This window comes from Bubalus kerabau, chromosome 14 (assembly GCF_029407905.1).
Source record: "Bubalus kerabau isolate K-KA32 ecotype Philippines breed swamp buffalo chromosome 14, PCC_UOA_SB_1v2, whole genome shotgun sequence".
Taxonomy (NCBI): domain Eukaryota; kingdom Metazoa; phylum Chordata; class Mammalia; order Artiodactyla; family Bovidae; genus Bubalus; species Bubalus kerabau.
In genome coordinates, this window is record NC_073637.1 from 3,597,085 (window position 1) to 3,621,217 (window position 24,133).

Below are 24,133 nucleotides of genomic sequence, written 5' to 3' on the forward strand. Positions count from 1 at the left end.
TCAAAAATGCAAAATATTCACCTTCTTTTCAGGTCTGTCTTGTAAGTATAATCATCTTCCTTGACACACTAAACAGAGAGATTCAACAGCTGCCAGGCTGCATTTCTTTTCTAAGGACAAGGTCAAATATATTTAAATATGAACAACATTTCATTTGTCAAGTTGTTTTACATCAGCTTTTCAATAATTTCACTTAGGAAAAAATATTTGAATGTTTGCTCCTAATCCTTTGCCCCAAATAACACAAACCACTTAAAACACAGTTAGATCCCATTTCTTTTTATATCAGGAAAAATGTATATACTGAATGAAGAGAAAATCAACCCATTAATTCAAAACCACAGCCAAACTCCAGTCCCAAACAGATTTCTAGATGATTTTTTTTTTCTTTTGGACTGAAATATTTCCTAAGAATGTTTTCATCATTATCGCTTTCCTTTCTTTCTACAACCATTGTTAATATAGGTTTATTTGTTTTAAAATTTTTAAACTTACCGCAAGATGTTTTGACTAAAGCAGAAAAACATTTTGAAACATTAAAGGACACCTCCGTTCCTTTGCCCATTTGATAGCAAGACGGATTAACTAATCAATAGAAACCTAAGAAACTAATCTTGCAGGGAAAGGGGTATGCTTCTATTTCTCCAGATGGATCCAACGAACTCATAGGACTTCCTCTTCAGAAGATTCAACCTAAGGGGGCCCCCAACATTCAGACTAGAGATGATACAACAAAAACCTCAGGAGGAAGGAATTCCAATACAAGCCATGGCGATGTTAAAAATTTCAAAAAAATGCCGCACTCGACGTCACCGAACTTATGATCTCCCTACTTGGGGACAAATAAATACCCTTACTAATGAAGCTGAAAATCTGATTTCTCAACAGGGAATGCCTCAGAATCCTGAAAATATTTTTCTTCACTATGCTTGCTTTGCTTGCTTTTACTTCCCCTGCTCAGGCTGACTCGATTGATCACAATTATTGGGCTTATATACCTAACCCCCCTTTTTTATTATAGGTTATAAAATGGACAGATATAAGACCAATCATATCCAATAATGACTCAACACATATGCCCCTTCCTTGGAACTTGGAGGGGCCCTCTCATCCTAAAAAAGAAGAAAAACTAATTAATAACTCTCTAGGTTATGAAGTCCTTCCTTTGTATATGGGCCCAACAGAATCATGCATAAATGTTAGCTGACAAACTTGGGCTTTCGCCCTGCCTCTAAAAGAGGACTTTTGGACACTGCTTGGATTATTTACTACCCCTTCTTTGTCCGTAAACCATGTTTAAACTACTGAAACTTTAGGGAAAGAGTTAGGGAAAGAACAAAGAACACGATGCAAAGTGTTTACTAATAAGAACTTTAAATATATTCCTGTTCACTGAGACAAATGTCAGGCCAAATCAGGAAAATTAATGTTTATGGCTAATCATACAATTGTCGATTGGGGACCTCATGGTATATGGTTATCTAACTGCTCAAATGATATTAACAACACTGTGTGTGATTATGTTACTCAAATAACAGAAGGTTGCGAATACAATGGAGCATTACCATGACAGAGGACTTCTTGGGTGACTTGACAGTGGAATGGCCCCACCTCGTTCTCGAATCTTCCTTGATAAACAGATTGGGCCTGAACAATGGGACATCTGGAAACTTGCTACAAGCACCGAGGAACTGGGGACTTGGACTGGACATTTCACAGGGACTAATCACAGCCATAGCAATTATTTCTTTCACTATGATCAACCATATTTTATACAAGCCTATGTTCCACTTCCTTTTGTTGTAACTATAGGAAATTTACAATTCAATCAGACTTTACATTCTGTAACTTGCATAAATTGTAAATTATATACTTGTCTTAACTCCTCTATTTCCTTGAGAAATGACTCCCTTTTGATTCTTCGATCTCGACATAATCTGTGGTTACCAATAAATCTCCAGCGGCCCTAGGAAGAAGGTCCCATGGCTGGACTTGCTTCCCAGTTACTTACTAAATTGCTCCGGCGATCTAAACGGTTCACTGGACGGCTGATTTTTGGCATTTTGGGATTAATAGCTATTTGCACTGCTGCTGCTGTCTCTGGTGTTGCTTTACAAACATCAATTCAAACACATGGTTTTATTCAAACTTGGACTCCCTATCAACCTGCCTAGGAAATGACTTTCATTCCCCCCTTTTCTTTTAGGAGAATTATGTTGCCTAGGGAAAGGGGCGTCGTTCTCGTTCCATAACTGCTTCCGAGCTGACAAGGGGCGTTGTCCCTAAATTGGTGAGGCAAAATATTCTCCTAATCCTCATATTGAGGATATCTGATCCAGGGGCCCCAAATAGTAGCTGGAGGAAGTTGCAACAGTAGCAGGAGTTTGAGCAATCATTTGTAACTTAAAAGCTTTCATGCCGCTAGAAACAAATCCAGTTATACAGTTACAGATGCAGGGAGCAAACAGCAAAAACACAACATTCAGAATCAAAATTAAAAGTCACATTATGTCCATAGTTAAAGTGCAAAGTGTTGCACCAGTCCATTTTAGGGTTGGTAGATGTCATCAGATGAAGAAGAGGCATCGCATGTGATTGTTGTCGAAGGTATTCACAGACTTGGAGAAAGTCTTTTCCTTGAAGTGGAGATGTCCACCTCCGGAAGCCTTCCACTGATGAAGAGGGGAGTGCTCTACAGACCCAGCAGTTAGACCGATTGTGGCATGCAGTGTAGGAGTGATCCCAGGACAGGAAGGCATTGTCTTGAGGATCAAGCGGCAGACTCAGGATTTTTGGAGTCAGCAGAAGTAGACTCACATAGATTATCAGGCCCATCCGCTGCCCTTTGCTTAACTCTAGAGCTTGGGTCAGAGCCACAAGCTCCGCTAACTAAGCACTGGTTCCCTGGGGGAGAGATTTTGCTTCTAAAACCTGTTCAGCAGTCACCACAGAGTAACCTGCTTTACGCTTTCCATCCTGAACAAAAGAACTGCCATCTGTAAATATTTCCACGTCAGGATTGTCTAATGGGGTATCCTTTAGATCCTCCCGAGCTGCATAGTTTAAAAGTTAGGAATTGAGAACAATCGTGGTCAGGTGTTTCATTTTCCTTCTCAGGAAGGAAAGTGGCAGGATTTAGATTTCCACAAACTTTAAGCTTAGTTACTGGTCCTTCTAACAACAATGACTGATACTTAAGAAGCTTACTGTCTGTCATCCAAATATTAACCTTAGAATTTAATATTCTACTCACATCATGAGAAGTCAGGACAGTAAGGTTTCGTCCATTAATTATTTTTAAAGCTTCAGGTGCTAATAAAGCCGCTGCCCCAATTACTCTTAGGCAGTGGGGCCACCCACGTGAAACTACGTCTAATTCTCTGCTTAGATAAGCAATAGGTTGCTGGCGAGGCCCTCGGGGTTGTGTCAAAACTCCCAATGCCACACTTTTTCTTTCAGTGACAAACAAATTAAATTCTGACCCTGTGGGCAAGCTCAGAGCTGGAGCTTGCAGGAGAGCAGTCTGAAGAACCTTAAAAGCCTTTTGAGTTTCTGGAGACCAAACCAGTTTGTTGGCTTGGGCCTGCTGAGTTTCAGCTATAAGTTTATATAAAGGCCAGGCAAGTTCTCCATAACCTGGAATCCAAATGCGAAAGTAACCTGTGATTCCCAAAAATCCTCTCAATTGTCTTAAAGTCATAGGTAGGGGATGATTTAGTATAGGTTTAATTCTCTCGGGGCCTGTGGCCCTAGTCCCTTCCGATATGATTAGGCTCAGATATTTAACCGACTGTTGACAAAGCTGAGCCTTTTCTCTTGATGCCTGGTAACCACAGCCTGCCAGAAAGTTTAAGAAATCTTCTGAGGCTCGCGAACAAGCTTCCTCTGTCTCAGCACAGAGCAAAATATCATCTACATATTGTAACACCACCGCTTCAGAGCTATTAAAGTTTTGTAGATCCCGTGACAAACTTTGTCCAAATAAGTGAGGACTGTCACGAAATCCCTGGGGCAAAACTGTCCACGTTAACTGAGAACTGGCTGTGTAGGGTCTTCAAAGGCAAATAGAAATTGACTTTCTTCCGCCAAAGGCACTGAATAGAAGGCATCCTTTAAATCAATTACTGAGAAATATTTGGCCCGTTCAGGAATTTCAGACAATAGAGTATAAGGATTAGGCACCACGGGGTGTAAAGGAGCTACAGCCTCGTTTATTATTTGTAAATCTTGAACTGTTCTCCATTTACCATTTGATTTCTTTATACCCAAAATAGGAGTGTTGCAAGGACTGTTACAGGGAATTAATAGTCCCTGCTCCTTTAAATTTTCGATGATGGGTTTTAACCCTTCCTTAACTTCAGGTTTCAATGGATACTGCTTCTTATGTGGAAATACGTGTGGGTCTTTGAGCTTAACAACTACAAGAATAGCATTTTGTGCTCGACCCACAGATTTTCCATCAGCCCATACTCTAGGATTTACATTTTGTTCAACTAAAGGGAGAGAAAGGAAGGGCTCCATATTCATGAAAACAGAGGCATGGACCTTGCTCAGTATATCCCTCCCCAAAAGGGGTGATGGAGATTCCGGCACGATCGGAAACTCGTGTGAAAACAGCACAGAATCCCAGTTGCAAGATAAAGAATAACTGAAATAATGCCTTTTGGCTCGTCCAGACAGTCCCATTACGGAAGCGGATCGGGAAGAAAGTGGGCCAGGGGCTTCAGTAAGCACAGAATAAGTTGCCCCAGTATCTAAAAGGAAATCGATGGATTGGCCCCCCACAATTATTAATACCCGGGGTTCTTCAGGTGTAATTAGGACGGGAGCTTGTGTGGGGACCCCCGGGCACCTTCAGTCCTGATTGTCTTGAGAGTCCGACCCCGGAGACCTACGCCTCTGGGGGTAGTCTCTCTTCCAGTGTGGTCTTTTGCAGATGGTACATGGAGCCGGGGGCGGCTTAGATGCCTGAGGGCAATCCCACTTGAGATGCCCCTCCTTTCCACAGTAATAGCAAGCCCATCACTTTTCACCTGGGCCCCTCTGGGCATTTTTCTCAAGCTGTTTAAGAACGTTTTTCATAGCCATGGTGAAGGCTTCCGCCTGTAACTTTGTCTTTTTTTGCCTTTCTTTCTTTTCCTCATATTCCCTACCATAATAGACTGTCTGAGCCAGTTGTAACAGAGTATCTAAAGACTGATTTGGTCCATACGCCCGTTTTAATAGCTTACAGTGGATATCTGGAGTCGACTGAGTGAGAAATCTATCCTTTAAGATCACTTTTCCCTCTTCATTTTCGGGATCAATCTCAGTGAATCTGCCAAGGCCTTCTCTCAGTCTATCTAGGAATTTACTAGGAGCTTCCTTCTCCTCCTGTTCTATGTCTGCCAATTTGCCATACTTTAAAGGCTTAGAACGCGCCTGCCTAAGTCCTTCAAGAATACATCTAACAAAATGACTCTGATCCCATCTTCCTTTAGCTGTGTTGTAGTCCCAGTCTGGTTCTATAGTTGGGACCGCCTGATTCCCAGTGGGGAGGGCCACTATCTTGTTCTCCCTCTTCCCTACTGATTCATTACCAAGCCATTCATCTCCATAAGCAACCGCTTTTCCCAAAACTCGAGCCTTTGACTCGGGAGTCAGCGTTTGTCCCAAGATATACATCACATCCTTCCAAGTGAGGTCATAAAGCACACCTTTAAAAGCTCTAATATATTTTTCTGGGTCCTCTAAATAGTCTCCCAGATCCTCCTTGATTCTTTGTATTTCTTGATAAGAGAAAGGCTTATTAACTCTCACAGACTGATTATTTCTCCCAGTGGGTGTTTCATAAAGAGGCAACAGCTTGTGTGGCTGTTCCTCAGTCTCTCTGGCTGCTCTGCGCATATGATCCCAGGGATAGATTGGAGAAACCTGTTTTTCTTTTTCTTTTTGTCTCCTGTCCTCCATCTCATCTCTTACTTCGATGGTCTGAGGTAAACCAGAGTAGTCTGAGGTCGTACTGAGACAGGAGTTGTTTGGACCTCCGTGTGGGTGGTTTGAATCTCAGTTTGGAGTCCCAGGTACGGGGGCAAAGTAAGAGGACAGGAGGGAGCTGAAGGCTTCACGCCCAAATCTATACCCTTATGACATAAGTCTGGCATATTTCGCAGAGAGAAAAAGGGCAACACATATGCTACTTCTACCCATTTCCCTTGTTCCTTACAGAACCGGTCTAATTGTAGAACAGTATTATACTTAAGAGACCCTCCAACTGGCCACCGTTCGCCGTCCTCCAATGGATACCAGGGCCATGCAGTATCACATAGGTAGACCAGGTGTGTCTTCCCTAAGCCCTGGGGATCAAATCTATCCCAGTTTTCCGGATACAGTTCAAAGGAGTGAGGCTGGAATTGTTAGCTCCCATCTGTAAGAGAGGGGAAAAAAAGTGACCAGAGCCATTTTTCTACCAGAGGCGTCCCTCCCTGCTCTAGATGGGGGTGTAGACAGACGTTACACCAAAAGCTTTTCCTTCCTGGTTGGACTTAGTCTGTCCCTTACTGACGCAGGTGCCGTACTCGTCCCTCCCGGTTCTACCACCGAGATGGGGTGGGGATGTACCAGGGGTAGACTTGATAGCATCCCTACTTGACGTCCAGCTCTTCACCTTTAACCTTGCTTGCCTCTGATGTCACCGGGGGTGAATCAGAGTAACCTTCCGGAATGCCTCCCAAGCTAAGACTACTAGGGGAAATATTCGTCACCTGAGTGCCTGTGCACGACCCTGAGTATTTCCTGACCACAATAAGACCGACGCGAACATAAACTGAGATGTTCTTTCCAAGCATCACCACACCAGTATAACAGCTTCCTCTGATCCACTAAGAGCTGGCGTTACCAAAGAAAAAAAAACCCATCGCAGTCCCAATCTGAGTAACCTTTAACCTCAGAGATGTTCTGGGAGCTAGAGCTCCATCTAGCTTCCGAACTTTCAATTCCTAGCGAGGCTAGGTGCTTTCTTGACTACCAATCCAAGTTTGGGACCTAAGCCACAGTATACAATAACAGTATAGATCACAAGTCCCTTGAAAGTCTATGATCCAATAGATTAGGTTAGTACTTCTAATTCCTAAGGAGTTATGAAATAGTCAAAGAGACTGAAAAGTTTGACCGAGAAAGGAGAGTTCGGTCCACACGCTTTGCCCATTTCTGGTCGGTTCCTGAAGGAGACATTGGGTGCCTCTTGGCATTGGCAGGTCGGTATAACCCCCGACAGGTTTCTGCCATAAGCCGTATGAGATCACTGAGGAACCACAGAGCAGGGCCCCTTACTTGCTTCACGCAGGGCCTGCCATTCATTCACACAAGCACACGGTAGAGTTAGTAAAGCACAGCAGAAAACGTGTTCGCTAAGAGAACAAAGAACTAAAGCTCCAAGCATCCTTACCTTGTCCTGAAGGATCCCGGACAAGCCCCCAAGATGAAAGGTTGTTGTTGAATCACGTGACGACACCGGGATTCTTGGCCCCCGGAGGAGAAGAATTCAATCTGGGGCCAGAGACAAGGCTCTATCGCTCAGAGCTTTTGTGTAAGTTTTATTAAAGTATAAAGGAGATAGAGAAAGCTTCTGACATAGGCATCAGAAGGGGGCAGAAAGAGTACCCGCTTGCTAGTGTTAACAATGAAGTTATATAATCCAAAGAATGTCTGGAGGTTGTAAAGACCTCATCAGACCTACTCCCATAATTTACATTTTAAGATAACACTGTCCTCAGGCAAGATACATCCTTGTAAAGACCAGGTCTACTCCCATAATTTACATTTTAAGATAACGGAAGGTTTAATCCAAAGACTGTCCTTAGGCAGGATACATTATTGTTATATAATCCTAAGGAATGTGGAGAAAGAAAACAGTTTGTCCTTTCTTCCTCCTTGAGAATTCCAGACCACTCTCTCCTTGGGGACCCCTAGACTCCCTATCAACCTGCCTAGGAAATGACTCTCTCATTCCCTTGGTAACAGTTAACGTACATTTGGTTTTCTGATCTTTATCATTGTTGAAAGAAATTTCTTGTGTTACAGCCTATATATACACACAGAAAAATCATTAAAGCACCTTTGCTCCATCAGAGCTTGGTCCCCATGTCTCTCTCTCTCTCTCTCTCTCTCTCTCTCCGGCTCTCTCTTTCACCTTCTTATTATTGACTCTGGACCTCCAGGTCCCCATCCATTAAAGGACCCCAACAACAGAGCATACAGCACACAGAGCATACACAGAGCACACAGGCACATAGAGCACACAAAGCACACAGGCACACAGAGCACACAGAGCACACACAGCACACAGAGCATACACAGAGCAGAGAGCACACAGAGCATACCCAGAGCACAGAGCACACAGAGCACACACAGAACACACAGAGCACAGAGCACACAGAGCACACGCAGAGCACAGAGCACACGGAGCACACAGAGCACACAGGCACACAGCGCACAGAGCACAGAGCACACACAGCACACACAGGCACACATAGCACATACAGAGCACACAGCACACAGAACACACACAGGCACACAGAGCACACACAGAGCACACACAGCACACACAGCACATAGAGCACACAGGCACACAGCACACACAGGCACACAGAGCACACAGGCACACACAGGCACACACAGCACACACGGGCACACAGAGCACACAGGCACACACAGGCACACACAGGCACACACAGGCACAGAGACACACACAGCACACACAGGCACACAGCACACACAGGCACACACAGGCACACACAGCACACACAGCACACATGGGCACACAGAGCACACAGGCACACACAGGCACACACAGCACACACAGCACACACAGGCACAGAGACACACACAGCACACAGAGCACACAGCACACACAGGCACACACAGCACACACAGCACACACAGCACATACAGAGCACACAGCACACAGAACACACACGGCACACACAGCACATAGAGCACACAGGCACACAGCACACACAGGCACATAGAGCACACAGGCATACAGCACACACAGGCACAGAGACACACACAGCACACACAGGCACAGAGACACACACAGCACACACAGGCACACACAGGCACACAGCACACACAGGCACACACAGCACACACAGGCACAGAGACACACACAGCACACACAGACACACACAGGCACAGAGACACACACAGCACACACAGGCACAGAGACACACGCAGCACACACAGGCACACAGCACACACAGGCACACAGCACACACAGGCACACACAGGCACACACAGCACATGCACGCAGCTCCCTGTAGTGCCCTGTATGCTGGGAGGCTCTCTCCATGGGTGACCAGAATCCAGGCCATGGAGAGATGTGATGAAGCCAGCCCCAGACAGAACAGGCGCAGAGGGCTGTGGGCTGTTGTTCCTGTTTGGGCAGCGGGTCCATCAGGATTGACAGACTCGAGTCAGCCAGCTGCCCCAAGGTGGCCACCGTGCAGGCCTGAGTCCCAGGGCCCAGCAGAATCGGACATTCCCAGGGTGTGCTGTCCAGTGGGGGGTGAAGGGGTGGGACCTGGGACCTCAGTGTGGGTGGTACCTGGAGGGCAAACAGGGAAGGTTATGATTATCTGAGGGTCTCAGCACAAGGTGGAGAGAAAGCTCTGGAGTGTAAGCTATGGGCATTGGGAGGCTGGGAGTAGCGGCAACCTCTGGGATGGCAGTGGGCTGGGGGGAGGGTGTCTCAGGTGAGAAGACCAGGGGACAGGATGGGGGTGCCGTGCAAGACCCAAGGGAAGGACTGAGGGACAGCGGGGGATTCCAGCCGGGCCTGAGGGTCTGGCACCAGTGCGGAGTTCCTGTTTTGGTCATGGTGCTGTGGTTACGTTAACAGAAGAAGTTAACATTTGTGGAAGATGAGGGAAAGGATTCTAGAAACTATTATTTTTGAAACGTCGTTGTCAATACGAACTGATTTAAAGATGAAAAGTTAAAAACATTTTACATAGCTGCAACAGCCCCAGCTGCCGTCTGCAGGCCGGGCACTGTGCTGTCAGGAGCGGCTAGAAGGGAGGGGTAGCCCTGTACTCAGAAAGCAAGGCTTATAAACATCCCAGGAGACCAATGCCAGCAGGGGTCAGTGATTGCTCGTAGGTGCACCTTGTGTGGTGTGTCTCTGTGTGTGGGTAAATGTGTGAATCTCTGAGTGTGTGTATGTGTGCATGTGTTTGTATATGGGCATCTGGACAGATGTGTGTGTGCATGTGTGTTACCAAACTCAGGTCCGGTTGCTTGCTGCTCCAGAATCAATGCCCAACAAGCAGTTGTTAGTGGAAAGGAAAGTAGCTTGTGCTCAGTATGCTGGCAAGTTGGATGATGGTGGACTCCACATTCCCCACAAACCACCTCCAAAGGTACTGCTCCACCACGAGGTTTTTAAAGGGAAGAAGGGAGGTAATCTCAGTGAATCCTTGAGATGGGGGTCAGAGTTATGGCTATCCCCCACTGCTGTGGACCTGTCGACTTCTTGTCATCTCTCTTTAGATGTCATCTTGTTCAGTTTGTCCCAGAGATTACTGATGGGAAGGCACGGAAGAGATCTGGTCATCAGTTACTTTCTTCATTTTACTGATACTGAAGGAGGAAACAGACAGAACAGGCTCCATCTTGAAAGCAAGACTGCATCGTGGGCTGGACTGTGGACTTTGAGCTGTATGCCCAGTATCTACGGAAACGACATACCAACTGGAAAACCAGGCCCCCTGGATGGAAGAGCCCCAGGGCTGGTACCTAGATTCTCTGTTGCCTAAAAGAATACTCTAATTATCTGTGTAACTGAATAGAATCATAAATTCTATTATGCTTATTGGGGTATTGATAATTGTCCACTGTTAACTACCTAGGCTTAAGGCATATGAATCACAGGTTAACTTTGATTGTATCTGTCTTTTCCTTTGTTCAGACTAGTTTCAGGGAATTCGGGGAGGTGGGTTTGGGCACGTACACTTAGGGTATATAAGGGTTTCAGAAAAACTGGTCGGGGTCCTTGGCTAAGAGGAGACTGCCTTGGAACTGCCGGTATAATAAACTGCACTCCACTATCTGCATTGTCCTTCTGAGTGAGTTTGTTTCCCGGAACGCGTGGCTACAACATTTGGTGCATGGGCCGGGAAACTCTTCACTTTGAGGAGACAGGTCTCATTTGAGGCCACCCCGAGTCTTTGTGGCTTGAATCTCCTAGAGGGGGGAAGGCGTCTCACCCCTCTGGAAGAATTCAGCCTTTCAATGCCCGGTTTCTTCGCTTTGGCAGGTAGTGAACAGGAGCAAGGAAACTGAGAGCTCAGGTGAGGAGGAACCCACCTGGCAGGGTGGAAGAGGGGGCCTGATCACCCCCCTGGGAGGGACTAGAAGGAGCGGGGACCCACAGGAGCCTGGAATAGACAGGCGGCAATTGCTTGGTACACAGGTCGACGAGTGTGTTAGGGCTTAGGAAGAAAATTTGTGAAGGTCATTTAGGAGGTGGTGTCCACGCTGTCTTGGGGGAAATTATTACCAAGCAATCGCCAGGGGATTATTAGGAGAAGAAACTTGGTCCTTGTGTGCTCGTATTTTACCCTCCAGCAGGAGGTGTCCCAGGCTGTGAAATTCTTGACCCTCTCGGAATTGTCAGGCTAGAAGGAGGGGGATACATAAGTGAGCATGAATTGGCTTTTCCGGAGACAGCCTGGGACATGGGATATTTAACCCATCTGTGTTTTCATCTGCACCTGATCAAGTCCACCAAAGCAGAGCGGACTTTGAAAGTTAAGGGAGAAACAGTCTTGGACCACGTGGTGTTCTGGTTCAGCTGTGCTGACCGACAGGAGAAGACACGCTGGTCCCCCTTCTCCCTCTGGGATCTGGCAGGTAAGGCTCTTCTCACCCCAGTTAGGAAGGAGGCAGAATGGCAATTTAAGTGTTTCACTGAGTGGAAATATCAGCAGGTACCAAGAACTTCGTAGACAGAAGGAAAAGGAAAAGTAGAAGAAGGTCCGAGAAGGTAGGCAAGATGAGGGGAAGTGAATCTAAGGCAACTGTATTGGAGTGCATGATTAAAAATTTAAAGAAGGGATTTGGAGGAGACTATGGGGTGAAGATGATGCCTAACTGCCTTCACATACTCTGTGAGGTCGAATGGCCCCCTGTGGGAGTAGGATGGCCACCAGAGAACACCATCAACTTAAAAATAGTGGAAGCACTCTAGACAGTAGTCACAGGAGAGCCAGGACACCTGGATCAATATTCACATATTGACTCATGGCTAGAGTTAGCTCAATACCTTCCTACTTGGACAAGGTTCTGTATCCAGAAGGGAAAGGGAAAAATATTAATGGCACAAAAATTGACTGATGATAAAAAAGAAAATTCTACAGGATTTGGACGGGGATGACCTGACCCCTCCCCCATATTGGATAATGGTGTGCCTGCCTCCCAGTGCTCCACCAGGACCAGAGGCCGCCTTAATGCCCAACCCAGGGCCAGCTGAAGTTCCTGCAGCAGCCACTGCTCTTCCACCAGCTCTCCTGGAGTTCGTAGAGCTGCCGTTTCAGCAGGCTCCAATCCCAGCAATGGAGACCTCTGGTCAACGCCCCAGGATTCCACCTCAGCCGGATCTCCTAGATTGTATACACCTCTCCTGGTGAGTACTGATGGGGAGCGGGAAGAAAACACAGCAATTAGAGGCTGCGCTCCGCCAAGGAACAGGGGGAAAGAACCCCACTACAGATGCCCCTCAGAGGGTACAACAGCCTCCAGTTCAGGACCCATGGGGCACTACCATCAGCCCCCTGTAGCCTAGTATTACGAGCTATTTTCCTCTACGGATATATTAAACTGGCAGAGACACGCTCCACTGTACTCGGGGGAGCCACAAGCCATTATTAGGCTAATGGAGACTATTTTTTGAACCCACTGCCCTACATAGGATGACATAATCCAACTACTAGTCTTCCTTTTCAGCACTGAGGAAAGACACAGGATCCTAACTGAGGCCACAAAATGGTTAAGAGAAATGGCACCTGCTGCTGCTGCTAAGTCGCTTCAGTCGTGTCCGACTCTGTGTGACCCCATGGACGGCAGCCCACCAGGCTTCCCCGTCCCTGGGATTCTCCAGGCAAGAACACTGGAGTGGGTTGCCATTTCCTTCTCCAATGCATGAAAGTGAAAAGTGAAAGTGAAGTCGCTCAGTCGTGTCTGACTTTTAGCGACCCCATGGAGTGCAGCCCACCAGGCTCTTCCGTCCATGGGATTTTCCAGGCAGGAGTACTGGAGTAGGGTGCCATTGCCTTCTCTGAAATGGCACCTGAGGGTACTGCAAACCCGCAGTGGTGGGCAGAACTAGCCACCCCTGATAAGAGGTCCAATGGGGACTGTAACACAGAGGCAGGGAGGGGCCACCTGGAGAGATACCTGGCGGCTATTTTACAAGGTCTCAAGAGGGGGGCCCAAAAAGCTATGAGTATCGCAAAACCCTCTGAAGTGATTCAAAGGGAAAGCGAATCACCCTCTGAGTTCTGTGAAAGACTATGCGAGGCCTATAGACTATATGCCAATAGACCCAGCCAGAGGCTGCTGGATCTCAGATGGTGAAAAATGCAGCTTTTGTGCCTCTAGCCTACCCTGAAAATGTCAGATGGGGGGACACCAAGTGACTCATGAATTTTTATACATCACTGAATGCCCAGTACCTTTGATAGGAAGAGACTTGCTGTCTAAATTGGGGGCACAAGTGACCTTTCTCCCCACGAAAGACCCACTGTTCGAGTGGGCTCAACCACCTATATACTCTTCCTCTCAGTAACCCCTCAAGATGAATGGAGGTTGCACAATCTCCCGGAAAGGAAACTGGATGGGCTAAACAATGAAGAGAAAGAGTTAACTCAACAATTCCCTGAGGTCTGGGTGGAAGACAACCCCGTGCAGGCTTGCAAAACAAATCCCACTGGTAATAGAACTCAAACCCGGTACAATGACATCAGCACCCGCCTTGGGCCTGCCAGACCTTGCTAAGCCATTTACTCTTTACTTGACTGAAAAGGTCAAGGTGGCTATGGGAGTGTTGTCCAGATTATGGGAACATGGGACAGACCAGTGACTTATCTCTAATCAGCTGGATGATGTTGCCGCTGGGTGGCTGGGACGCTTACGGGCAGTTGCTGCTGTTACCTTACTGGTCCGGGAGGCAACCAAGCTGACTTTGGGCCAAGATTTGTTCATAAAAGTCCCGCATGAGGTCAACACTCTCCTGTGAGGGGACCTCCATAAATGGCTGTCAACATCCCGGATTACTCAATACCAGGGACTGTTATGTGAGACCGCCCATGTTACTACTGAGCCTTGTCAGGCCCTGAATCTGGCCACTCTGTTTCTTGTGGGAGAAGGTGGGCCCTCACATGATTGCAAGGAAATATGCCAGCAGGCCTGACTTGAGAGACCAGCCAATCCCGGACCCAGATTTGGTCCTGTACACCAATGGCACCAGCCTGGCGAAACAAGGACAATGACTGTTGGGATATGCAGTAGTCATGGAAGAAACCATCGTTGAGGCTGGCTCTTTGCCATCACACTGGTCCGCTCAACAAGCGAACTATATGCTCTAATCCAGGCCCTCCAGCTGTCAAAAGGAAAAAATCTCAGAACTGCACTCCCTGCTCACAGGTCAATGCTGCATTTCAGCATAGACAGAAACCTCCAGGGATTCAGGTAAAAGGCACGCTGCCCTTTGAACACCTGGAAGTGGACTTCACTGAAATGAAACCTCACCGACACCACCATTACCTGCTGGTCATAGTATGTACGTTCTCAGGATGGGTAGAAGCTTTTCCTACCCTGACTGAAAGAGCATCAAAAGTAGCCTGGTGCCTGCTTAGGGAGATAGTTCCCAGATTTGGGTTTCCTGCCAGCATTGGATTGGACAATGGCCCGGCTTTCGTAGCTATAACAAGTAAGCAAAACTTTAAACCTTAAGTGGAAATTACATACAGCATATAGTCCCCAGAGTTCTGGGATGGTGGAAGGAACCAATCAGACATTTAAAGAGACACTCTCCAAGTACAGACTGTTCCTGGGTGGACTTGTTTCCGACGGCTCTGCTCAGACCCCACAGTCCCATGGCTCTTCTCTGTACAAAATTGTGTATGGGAGGCCCCCTCCCATAATAAAACAGGTGTCAACAAATTTGCCTCAGGTAAGGGGAGATGAGATTTCACAGCAGATGGAACAACTGGGTAAGCTAATAAATCAGGTAACTAAGTTTGTACAAGAAAGTGTGCCGTTCCCCCTTGGGGAACAGATTCACGAATTTGTGCCTGGGGATCAAATGTGGTCCAGGACTGGAAACACGACTCCTTGGCCCCACATTGGAAGGGTCCATATACTGTTGTTCTAACCAGCCCTGCTGCAGTTAAAGTTGCACCACGTGAGGGTGAAGAGTGCATACCACGCAGACCCGGAGGACACCGAGCAGACCACACTAAAGGACCCCACTGATTCCTGTGAAACCAAGATTGTCATAAAGAAGAGACAGAGACGAAGCTCTACAATCAACTGCTGCTACAAGGACTTGCTGGTCTCATCTTGAGACTAACCATAGTTTCAGTACAAAGAGGGACCTGTGCTATAATTAAAGTTGAATGTTGTGTATATATTCCTGATTTATCTGGCTATATATCAGCCACCCTAGATGACATGAAAGGTCAGGTAAAAGTTATGTCTGATGATAATCTTCCTTTTTGGACTTCGGTCCTATCTTGGGTGAAGGGTGATTGGTGGAAAACTATATTTACCATTGTAATAGTTGTCTTGATAGGTCTGCTTTGTGGACCCTTTATTTTACAATGTATTATGAACTTTGTAACCCAAAGGTTGATGTCGTTCTCCCAAATTGGAGGTGGGAGAGTCAGGGTGCAATATATCCCTATGAATCATGCTCATACTATGAGTTAAGAGCCTCAAGACGGGGGAATGAAGGAAGAAACAGACAGAACAGGCTCCATCTTGAAAGCAGGACTCCATCTTGGGCTGGACTGTGGGCTTGAGCTCTATGCCCAGTAGGTATGGAAACGACATACCAACTGGAAAACCAGGCCCCCTGGATGGAAGAGCCCCAGGGCTCGTACCTAGACTCTCTGTTGCCTAAAAGAATACTCTAATTATCTGTGTAACTGAATAGAATCATAAATTCTATTATGCTTATTGGGGTATTGATAATTGTCCACTGTTAACTACCTAGGCTTAAGGCATATGAATCACAGGTTAACTTTGATTGTATCTGTCTTTTCCTTTGTTCAGACTAGTTTCAGGGAATTCGGGGAGGTGGGTTTGGGCACGTACACTTAGGGTATATAAGGGTTTCAGAAAAACTGGTCGGGGTCCTTGGCTAAGAGGAGACTCTGCCTTGGGGCCGCCGGTGTAATAAACTGCACTCCACTATCTGCATTGTCCTTCTGAGTGAGTTTGTTTCCCGGAATGCGTGGCTACAACAATACTTCTTTGATTACAGAAAGAACCAGTAGGTTAGACAAGGTACTGTGTGATCAATAAATCTGAAAGATATTCTCATACCAGAGATGAGTAGAGGGGGTTTAAGGTTAATGACAAGACCAAAGGGACTTCCTGCAGAGAACACCTTCCCGTCGAAAGCTGCTTACAGGTGTGTGAGTGTGTGTCTGTGTGTGTGTACAGGAAGAAGTGCTTAAAAGCCCGTTTCCAAGGCAGGGCTCAGAGGAAGGCTCAATCCCTCCTGCTCTGGTGGGCAGAGCTTGGCACTGGAGACCTGGGTCCTCAGGTGACGGGTGCCTCTACCTCCCGGTGGCCAACAGTTGGTGCCTGGACTCCCCCACCCTCCTGTTAAGTATTCAGTGTCCAGAGAGGAGGTGACTCCCAGAGGCTTCCTGAGGAGGCGTCTTAGGACTTCCTTCTGTTTATGATTTACTCAATCATGCCCAATTCTACCCCTTCGTACTAGATCTGGGTGCACCAGGAGCAGGGAGGTGAAATTCAGTGCCTGAGCTTGTCACACCCTGAAAAACAACAGGTAGGTATGCTGGGGGGGTGGTCCTGGGGGCACCCATCACTGCCTGTCCTCTGTGTGCCTGAGACCTCTCAGACTAGTGGCCTACCTCATATTGATGGTCCTAGAAACACACACCATAGGAGCCTAATCTGGGAAAACTAGACGCCACATCTGTTGTCATGGTGATCTACAAAGGACGCCTCTGTATGTAACTTGCCCAACCTTCATGCATGGGGGGTAGTGCTCTGACCTGGGAAGCACACGGCTGGTTTCTACTGGTGTGTCTCATTCCGTGTAGAAGAACAATTTTGTATCTGGCAGTTGATCAGACAGAACCCAGGTCCTCTGAGAAAGATAACTGACAACACAGAAATATAACAGAGAAAACCATTCACTGTGGTACAGGGTCTATGATGGACATTCCTAGTCTTAAAATTAAAGACCTACAGAAACTGCTAGGCGGCGTCTCAGGAGGCTCTGAGAGCTCCAGTTCTTTAAGTCTCAGTGCACAAAGAATTCAGTGAGAGGCAAAGTGACCGAGAAGTGAGGTATCAGAACAGGATGCTTGTCACACTTTCAAACAGGCAGCGAGCATTGCACTGCCCTGAACATTTATGGGTTGTGTAAGGCTATGGTTTTTCCAGTGGTCATGTATGGATGTGAGAGTTGGACTGTGAAGAAAGCTGAGTGCTGAAGAATTGATGCTTTTGAACTGTGGTGTTGGGGAAGACTCTTGAGAGTCCCTTGGACTGCAAGGAGATCCAACCAGTCCATTCTGAAGGAGATCAGCCCTGGGATTTCTTTGGAAGGAATGATGCTAAAGCTGAAACTCCAGTACTTTGGCCATCTCATGTGAAGAGTTGAATCACTGGAAAAGACTCTGATGCTGGGAGGGATTGGGGGCAGGAGGAGAAGGGGACGACAGAGGATGAGATGGCTGGATGGAATCACTGACTCGATGGACGTGAGTCTGGGTGAACTCCAGGAGTTGGTGATGGACAGGGAGGCCTGGCGTGCTGCGATTCATGGGGTCGCAAAGAGTCGGACACGACTGAGCGACTGAACGGAACTGAAGGAAAGAGGGGAGGGGGGAAGACCACCTCTTCCTGCTTCCTCAAGTCTTCCATCATCCACTCCTCCCACATGTCAGGTAGGGGAGTTTTTGACTCAAATTGTGCACCCGGAACTGTCGAGTCACTATGGAAAAATTATTTCCGGTCTCCGTACAATGAGGGTCTTTCATTTTGAACTGCCACCTTTCCCTAAACTACTGTTTTCGTGGGCACAGGAATCGGGTGCTAGGGGCCATTAGCCCGTTGCCATCACTGGGCAGGATGCAGGCCTTACTTTCCCACTGCTGTGAATGTTCTTGAGGCGTGGCTTGTGCCTCCATTGCAGGCTTCCGTTGCTGAGCAAGCAGGTGGATTTGTTGTCGGCAAGCCTGTTTGATTTGATAGTAAGGGCCTTGCTCTGCTTTATGAGCCAAGCAGGCCCGCATTATTCCAGGATTTCCCCATTGCTTTTTTCTTTTTTTAAATCACTTGTATATCTGGCTGCATCAGGTCTTAGTGCAGCACACGGGGTCTTTAACCTTCATTGCAGCACGTGGGGTCTTTAGGTGCACTTAGTGAACTCAAGATTGCAGCATGTGGGATCGAGTTCCCTGAACAAGGTCGCACCCAGACCCCCTGCATTGGGAACATGAAGTCGCAGCCACTGGACCACCAGGGAAGTCCCTCCCACTTCTGTCTCAAGTGATCATTAACTTACTGTTGTCTCCCAAAGCCCCTAAGTTTCCTTCTCTATTTATGATCCCCTGGTGGGATTTCCGAGCTAAGGATTTGATTATCTGACTTTACCTATCACTACACTCTTTTGAATCACTGAAAAAATCTCTTGATAATTTGAAAAAACTGCTCGCCCCTTTTGAAAGCTTTTTAAGCAGTTTTAAGAAGTCACCTTTGGGTTTGGAAGCATGTGTCAGTCTGCTTTCTGTCCTAAATCGAGGGCAAATGGCCAATTCAGGCTTTAATTCCCACAAATGGTATCAAAGCTGTTTACCAATGTTTTCATTACGTATGGCAAAAATGCTGACCAAGATTTCCCCTGCAGCATCAATTTCCCAAGAATCACAAATATGGGGCACTGTATTCCCATAAAGCAAAGTGCCCGGCCAACAGGGTGCCTGTGACTGGAAGGACCCTGGACCTCACCCTGAGTGTCTGCAGAAGCTTCTGGTGCCTTAGATGTGACTGACTTGGGGGCTGGGGCTCTCAGCGGCCCCGCATTCTCATGAGGTGCAGCTCTGGAGGGGGATGGGGTGAGGCCCTCTGAGGCCCAGCTGTCTCACAGGTGTGTCTCTCAGCAAGGGCAGTTGCTGGGGTTCTGGGGACCCACTACTTGGCCCGTGGGAGATTTTTGTAAACATCTTTCTTAAAACTGTCAGGGGCTGACTGAAAGCTCCCTATGGAGAAGGCGTTTCCTGCCTGGGATGTCCTCCAGACTCAGCTGCCTCCTCTCAGGGCTCGCAGGGGCCCAGCAAGATCTCCACAGCCCAGGCACTTCCTCCACAGGTGGGACTGTCCACATTAACACACCTCTCTCTGAAGCCCCTCCTCCAACACCCTTACACTGGAGGGCCCTGGGAACCCCAACACTGGAGTGTCCGGGGAAGCCAGAGGGGACAGCACAGTGAGGTCAGGGGAGGGAGACTGGCCCACCAGGCTGGGCGCTGGGGCAGGCTTGCGGAGGCCAGCACGTATGGGGACCCCACATTGAGAGAAGCAGCTCCTACTACACCATCCCACCCCTGGACAGCACCCCCCCCCCTCATCCTGCTGCCCTGTGTGGTGTCCCGGCCCCTCAAGCTTGGGGTCCAGTTGGGGCTGGGGAGACGCTGGAAGGCCGGGTGCTGAGGGAGACGCTTCTGGACTTCCAGGCCTCCGAGACCCTGCTCTTCCCTGCCCCCAGCCCTTCCCAGTGTGGGAAGGTTCCCTCCTCTGCCCCACAGGTCTGCGAAGGCCGCTTGTGTTCACAGGTTGTGATTGAATCTCCCTTCTTCTCAGCTGAAGGGGTGAAGAAGGCAGAGAGATTTGGTCTGCTCCCACTCTGCTGCGGAAGAGGAAATGCTTCAGGTGGAGGAGTGGGTACCCCTGACTGCTGTGAGAGCTGACCCCTGCAGGACTGGCACCCCTGGTATACCCATGGCCCTAGGAGCTCAACTTGCCCAGGATTGAAACAGATCCTCCCTTCAAGCAGGTGACAGGGAACCCCACCGCTTCTGGACTGGACTGAACAGATGTAAACGACAGGATGATGTGGAAGGCGTTTATTTTTGCTGAGGTGGACCACAGGCCGCCTGGGGCTGCGCTGGCCAGTGGAGTGGGCAGCGGGTGGTCCCAGGACCGGGCCCTGTGGTGGGGACACGTCCCAGGACAGCCTTTGAGTGCGTGTGTGTGTGTGTGGGTGCGTGAGGGTGTGGTGGGTTGGCGCCGTGCTGGTGAATGGTGCCCCTTCCCTTCTGAGTCTGAGCCCCGGGGCTCCTCACAGGGCCAGAGGAGGGTGGGGCCCAGACTGGGAAGGGGCCCTCTGGTCAAGGCACAGGGGCTGGGCCTCACTCGGACCACCCGTTACACAGGTCCTTTTCACAGCAGGTCACTTTCCACTCTTCAGATTGAGGTTTAGATGTGGCTATCAATCTCTTAGATGTGGCTATGAACTCTGTAGGTGTCTGGCAGGAAGAAACACAGCCCCTGATATCCAATTCAATCGTGTCTGTGGGCATAAAATGAGGTGTCTGCGGTGGCGTCCCCTCTGACCCTCCTGGGGTTGACCATCCTAACTCTCTCCCCTGATATGCTGGGCCCCCTGTTTCCCTGCTGAAATTCCCATCCTGTCCCACCAAGCACCACCACCCCCGACACAGGTGGCCGCTGGAGCTAGCCCGTCTCTGTACTGATAGGGACATGGAGGAAGGCTGGTGCAGGGCAGGGCTGTGGCCCAGGGGACACTGCCATTGGCCCCTGCTTCTCTGAGAAACCCCCTCCATCAATCCTCCCACTCTGGATGCCAGGGACTCACCGTTTTCTATGGTCTTGGTCAGGTTGCCCGTGTAGCAGACAGTGGAATTTGAGCTGCATTTGCTTGTTGGGCAATGTTGAGATTGCTAAATTTGCCGAGGGTCCCACAGGAGTAGCAGCACAGGTTCTGAGCTGGGGTCAGGCAGGGACACGGGCCCAAGTTCAGAGGCCCAAAGCCAGCTGCAGACTCCCGCACAGCAGGACAGAGCGGTGTGGGAGCGTCCCTCTGGGTGACTGCCTCCACGCCCTCTGTAGGAACTGGGGCCCCTTCCCACCCTCTCGGCTCCCAGAGGGCAGACCCCTCCCATGCTCACCACCACAGCCTCTTGCAGGGCATTGCCACCCATGCCATGTGGGCCAGGTCTTTCAGCTGCCCTGGCACTCACTGAGCTCTGCGCACAACACGAGGATCAGATGGACAAAAACGGGGCCTTTCATGATTCTGGAGACGACACAGGCCCGTAGGCCCATCGGGGCGCCTCCGTTTCAGGCTCTTGCCTCCCCTCTCCAAGACTAGCCCTCCCTGGCTGGCCCCCCAGCTCACCTCCCTCCCACGTCTACTCACCAGTGGCTTCAGACTCCTTCTGGCGAGCCAGCCATAGGAATGCAGGGTGGGGCTCACCTGTCTCCGCCCTCAACCACCTATCAGACCACACCTAGGCCCAGACCAGCAGGAGGGATATCCTGTGGGCAGACGTCCAGCCTCTCTCTACCTTAACAGCCCTCGTTTGGGGAGATCCTAGGAGGAGGGAACTTGGGCAGCTCCCCAGTCCTCAGAGCTGCAAAACTGAGACCTCTCAGGACTGTCCATCTCCCGGCCCCTTCCTTCTCTGGGGCCCAAGCCCCCAGTCCCCAGGCTGCCCGCTGTCCTCTGTGCATTCCCCACATGGCTGCGGGGAGCCCCCCCCTGGGTACCCTTGTCCTCAAGTTCCCTGAACACTCGCTGTCTTCCCAGTGAGCCCCGTCATGGCAGCTCTGCCGTCAGAAAGCCCACTGTTGTGCTCACCTGATGAGGGACATGGACCAGGAGGATCCTGCCCTTCTGTGGGACAAAGAGGACGCTGTCGAGGGCTGCTCCAGGCACACGTGGGAGGCAGTGTTTGTCCACCCATCTCCTGAGTTGGCTGTGCCCTCTCAGGCTCCACTTCCAGAGATCTCTGTGGGGCCGAGCCTGCCTGTCTATCCTGGTGCTGTCTAAGAGAGATGTTGGCTGGGCGAAGAAAGACTTGGGAGGAAGAAGTGTTTCATACTGCAGTCTCAGAGAGGGGGTTATGGTGTGCGTGTGGGCCACAGAGGAGCATAGCCAGAAAGGCCCCCCACGATACAGGTAGAGAGAGACAGGACCTGAGAGCAGAGTCTTTCCAGGGCTCAGGGGTTACTTTGTTCCAAGTCCAGGGGCTGACCTGGTCATCCACTTTCAGCTGGTTTTGAGTGTTTTTGAGTGTTTCTTTCTTCTCCCTTTGTCTCTTGATGAGTCTGGCTAATGGTTTGTCTATTTTATTTATCTTCTCAAAGAACCAGCTTTTAGCTTTGTTGATTTTTGCTATGGTCTCATTTGTTTCTTTTGCATTTATTTCTGCCCTAATTTTTATTATTTTTTTCCATCAAAAAAGCAAAATGGCTGTCTGAGGAGGCCTTACAAATAGCTGTGAAAAGAAGAGAAGCGAAAAGCAAAGGAGAAAAGAAAAGATATAAGCATCTGAATGCACAATTCCAAAGAATAGCAAGGAGAGATAAGAAAGCCTTCCTCAGTGATCAATGCAAAGAAATAGAGGAAAACAACAGAATGAGAAAGACTAGAGATCTCTTTAAGAAAATTAGAGATACCAAGGGAACATTTCATGCAAAGATGGGCTCAATAAAGGTCAGAAATGGTATGGACCTAACAGAAGCAGAAGATTCTAAGAAGAGGTGGCAAGAATACACAGAAGAACTGTACAAAAAAGAGCTTCACGACCCAGATAATCATGATGGTGTGATCACTCACCTAGAGCCAGACATCCTGGAATGTGAAGTCAAGTGGGCCTTAGAAAGCATCAGTATAAACAAAGCTAGTGGAGGTGATGGAATTCCAGTGGAGCTATTTCAAATCCTAAAAGATGATGCTGTGAAAGGGCTGCACTCAATATGCCAGCAAATTTGGAAAACTCAGCAGTGGCCACACGACTGGAAAAGGTCAGTTTTCATTCCAATCCTAAAGAAAGGCAATGCCAAAGAATGCTCAAACTACTGCACAATTGCACTCATCTCGCATGGTAGTAAAGTAATGCTTAAAATTCTCCAAGCCAGGCTTCAGCAATACATGAACTGTGAACTTCCAGATGTTCAGGCTGGTTTTAGAAAAGGCAGAGGAATCAGAGATCAAATTGCCAACATATCCACTGGATCATGGAAAAAGCAAGAGAGTTCCAGAAAAACATCTATTTCTGCTTTATTGACTATGCCAAAGCTTTTGACTGTGTGGATCACAATAAACTGTGGAAAATTCTGACAGAGATGGGAATACCAGACTACCTGACCTGCCTCTTGAGAAACCTATATGCAGGTCAGGAAGCAACAGTTAGAACTGGACATGGAACAACAGACTGGTTCCAAATAGGAAAAGGAGTTCGTCAAGGCTGTATATTGTCACCCTGCTTATTTAACTTATATGCAGAGTACATCATGAGAAACGCTGGGCTGAAAGAAGTACAAGCTAGAATCAAGATTGCCGGGAGAAATTTCAATAACCTCAGATATGCAGATGACACCACCCTTATGACAGAAAGTGAAGAGGAAATAAAAAGCCTCTTGATGAAAATGAAAGAGGAGAGTGAAAAAGTTGAGTTAAAGCTCAACATTCATAAAACTAAGATCATGGCATCCGGTCCCATCACTTCATGGGAAATAGATGGGGAAACAGTGGAAACAGTGTCAGACTTTATTTTTGGGGGCTCCAAAATCACTGTAGATGGTGACTGCCTCCATAAAATTAAAAGACGCTTACTCCTTGGAAGGAAAGTTATGACCAACCTAG

General features: G+C 48.2%; 1 protein-coding gene and 1 long non-coding RNA gene across 2 annotated transcripts; both read right to left on the reverse strand.

Moving 5' to 3' along the window:
• Positions 1-4,945: 4,945 nt before the first annotated feature.
• On the reverse strand, positions 4,946-7,851 carry LOC129627165 (uncharacterized). The gene is made up of 2 exons (XM_055546816.1): positions 7,427-7,851; positions 4,946-6,406 (listed from the first exon to the last, which is right to left on the reverse strand). Exon 2 carries the CDS (start codon positions 5,947-5,949, stop codon positions 5,023-5,025), a length of 927 nt encoding a protein of 308 aa, XP_055402791.1. The 5' UTR covers positions 5,950-6,406; positions 7,427-7,851; the 3' UTR covers positions 4,946-5,022.
• Positions 7,852-20,384: 12,533 nt separating this feature from the next.
• LOC129627194 (uncharacterized) lies at positions 20,385-21,703 on the reverse strand. Its single transcript, XR_008702472.1, has 4 exons — positions 21,683-21,703; positions 21,432-21,559; positions 21,119-21,249; positions 20,385-20,812 (listed from the first exon to the last, which is right to left on the reverse strand). It is a non-coding gene; the product is annotated as an uncharacterized LOC129627194 (long non-coding RNA).
• Positions 21,704-24,133: the final 2,430 nt, after the last annotated feature.

Bases quoted from the DNA above. Each gene is read 5' to 3' on its own strand.
- LOC129627165 (XM_055546816.1), bottom strand. From the start codon at position 5,949: ATGGAGGACAGGAGACAAAAAGAAAAAGAAAAACAGGTTTCTCCAATC.